The sequence below is a fragment of the Odontomachus brunneus genome, unplaced genomic scaffold (genome assembly GCF_010583005.1).
Source record: "Odontomachus brunneus isolate Ranch 3 - 2012 unplaced genomic scaffold, Obru_v1 Obru_scaffold_082, whole genome shotgun sequence".
Lineage (NCBI taxonomy): Eukaryota > Metazoa > Arthropoda > Insecta > Hymenoptera > Formicidae > Odontomachus > Odontomachus brunneus.
Genome location: NW_022639532.1, coordinates 978,870 through 981,164, shown reverse-complemented (window position 1 = coordinate 981,164; position 2,295 = coordinate 978,870). Strand labels below are relative to the sequence as shown.

Genomic DNA, 2,295 nt, shown 5'->3' with positions numbered 1-2,295 from the left:
ATATATATATATATATATATATATATATATATATATATATATATATATATATATTATATGCAATATTATCCATTTAAATAATATAAAACATAACTCCACACACACACACACACACACACACACACACACACACACACACACACAAGACTCACCGTGTTCCCACTGAGCTTTCTTCCGCTTGTGGTAGCTTCGACGCCAAGGATGCCGCCACGCTTTCCGGGTGGCGAGGCCCTTGTCGGGCAGGAAAGCGGCGAAACTGCCCTCGAGGCTGTCGGGGGTGCCACACACAGCGTGCGCCGTGTCGCAGTAGTAGCTGCACTTGCCGTGGAAGCACAGGTTGCCGGCGGGACTGACGAAGAACGTCTTCAGCAGTTCGCCGTCGGCGATCTGATAGATCTCCGTAGTGACGTTGAGCGTTCGGCCGCTCACCGGCATCGCCCTACGGAAACCTAACAACCTGCGAGCCAAGAAATGCGGGGGGCTTAACATCTCTTAAGAGACTACGCTCCCCAGAGCGAATCGAGCGTATCGAATGCAAACACTCACCTGTCCAGGTGGAAGGACGCGATCTCGGCGGTATGCCTCTCGAAGTCCGTAAAGTAGAAGTGATTCGGCAGAGTCTGCTGCTCTCGCGGAAACCTGTGAGATCAACGATGATTTCCGTTACAATTCGGCGACGAGAGTGAACGGCAGGAAAGGCAGGCGAGAGAAATCAACATGTGAATTTATAATTCCACAAAGTTCTTTGCACGGAAAAATTGGCTCAGTTAATTCTGCAGTTTGCTGGATAAAATTGAACGTTATAACTGAGTATATCTGCTAGTGCAGCAAAGATATTAGAAGTAACTGTCAACTTGCTCATAGATCAAACCCATTTGATATTATCTTGATTATTGTAAAAAATTATTTTGTATTTTGAGCTAATTGAAGTTTGCAAAACTAACTCATTAATTTAACTAAACAAATCATGCAATTATTCAATGGATAATGAAGGAATATCTTTTTTATTTCACGGGGAAGTACACCTCCTCCATTACGTCTAACTGCAAATGACCGTAATGAGAAATATGTTATTATGCGTTATGCAGTTTGCCTTTTTATGCCAATAATTGCATGTATTTGTAATATAATATACTATAAACTATATGTATCTTTATGTGAATGTATTTTTACTCTTATGATATTTTATTATACTATCTGAATGGTGAATTGTAGAGTAGATACTCAAGGGATTTCAATGAACATTTTAGCTAACTCCTACTGCTGGAGCAATTGATGATTTAGAATTGAAATCCGTCAATGTACCAAATCTTCTTTATTACACAGTAAAATAATTAGTTGCATGTGGTATTCGTGGTACAGAATCATCTTTGCTGCGCCAACAAATCCGCTGTGCTATAACATCAAACTTTACCAAGTACAACCACAAGTCTTATGCAGCTCCGCGACTTGGTTACCGTAACCCACTAAACTGGCTTTTCCGTATGTTACGGTTACAGATTTGCTAGGCTAGCAAGGTTTTCAGACGTGATAGCAAATCGCTCTTTCTTTTTGGTGTGGATCCTCCGAGTATATTAAGCCCTTAGAACTTTTCTGTTAAGAAGGGAGGGAAGAGGGACAAGTGTCTCTTCCGACTTATCCTTCCGAAAAATAACTAAAACTTGGCGCCAAGATCCGCGATGGCTCTCACTGGCCTTTCCGCGCTTCGCCGGTTACATGATCCTCTCGCGGAGAGGATGAGTCTGAGAGACCTCCGATGATCCCGGGACACCCTGTGTAACGGCGGGAGCGTGTTCGCAAGGAGCTCGCGTGCGTAATATTGCGGGAATTACCTGAGATTGCTATATTGCGGGAGATTAAGGCGAATTTTGCGGCATCATTCGATCGTTCGATATATTCGTCGCGTGACCTCGCGATCGTCCGCATACGTAACGCCAATTGTTTACTCTTCTCTTCGTCGACATTTTCATACGGAAGGCTTTAATTTTTTTTCCGAATTATTCCGCACGAAATCGGTTATTTTTTTCTTATATCTTTTTTTCCTATATTATTTTTTCTTTTTTTCTTCAACAACACGATGAATCTAGAGGAAGATGATAATTGTGCCATTCGATTTCCAAAAGATCTTTCGTTCTCCCGATCGCAGCCAGCTCGCTCGCGAGATTCATGCGCTCTGTTCGTGCTTATTGTCCTGTCTCGTGTATACGTATACAATACACACATATACATACGTATATATATACATATATGTGTTTATATATATGTATATATATATATATATATATATATATATAT

General features: G+C 41.4%; 1 protein-coding gene across 3 annotated transcripts in view; it reads right to left on the bottom strand.

The window, feature by feature from the left end:
- Nucleotides 1–2,295, bottom strand: part of LOC116847761 (extracellular serine/threonine protein CG31145) — an 80,648-nt gene that overhangs the window by 15,846 nt on the left and 62,507 nt on the right. For all 3 annotated transcript variants that reach the window (XM_032823107.1, XM_032823108.1, XM_032823106.1), the window contains 2 exons: nucleotides 547–639; nucleotides 153–457 (listed from right to left, as the gene is read on the bottom strand). In XM_032823107.1, coding sequence (XP_032678998.1) covers nucleotides 153–457; nucleotides 547–639 — 398 coding nt within the window. The remainder of the gene's footprint in view (nucleotides 1–152; nucleotides 458–546; nucleotides 640–2,295) is intronic.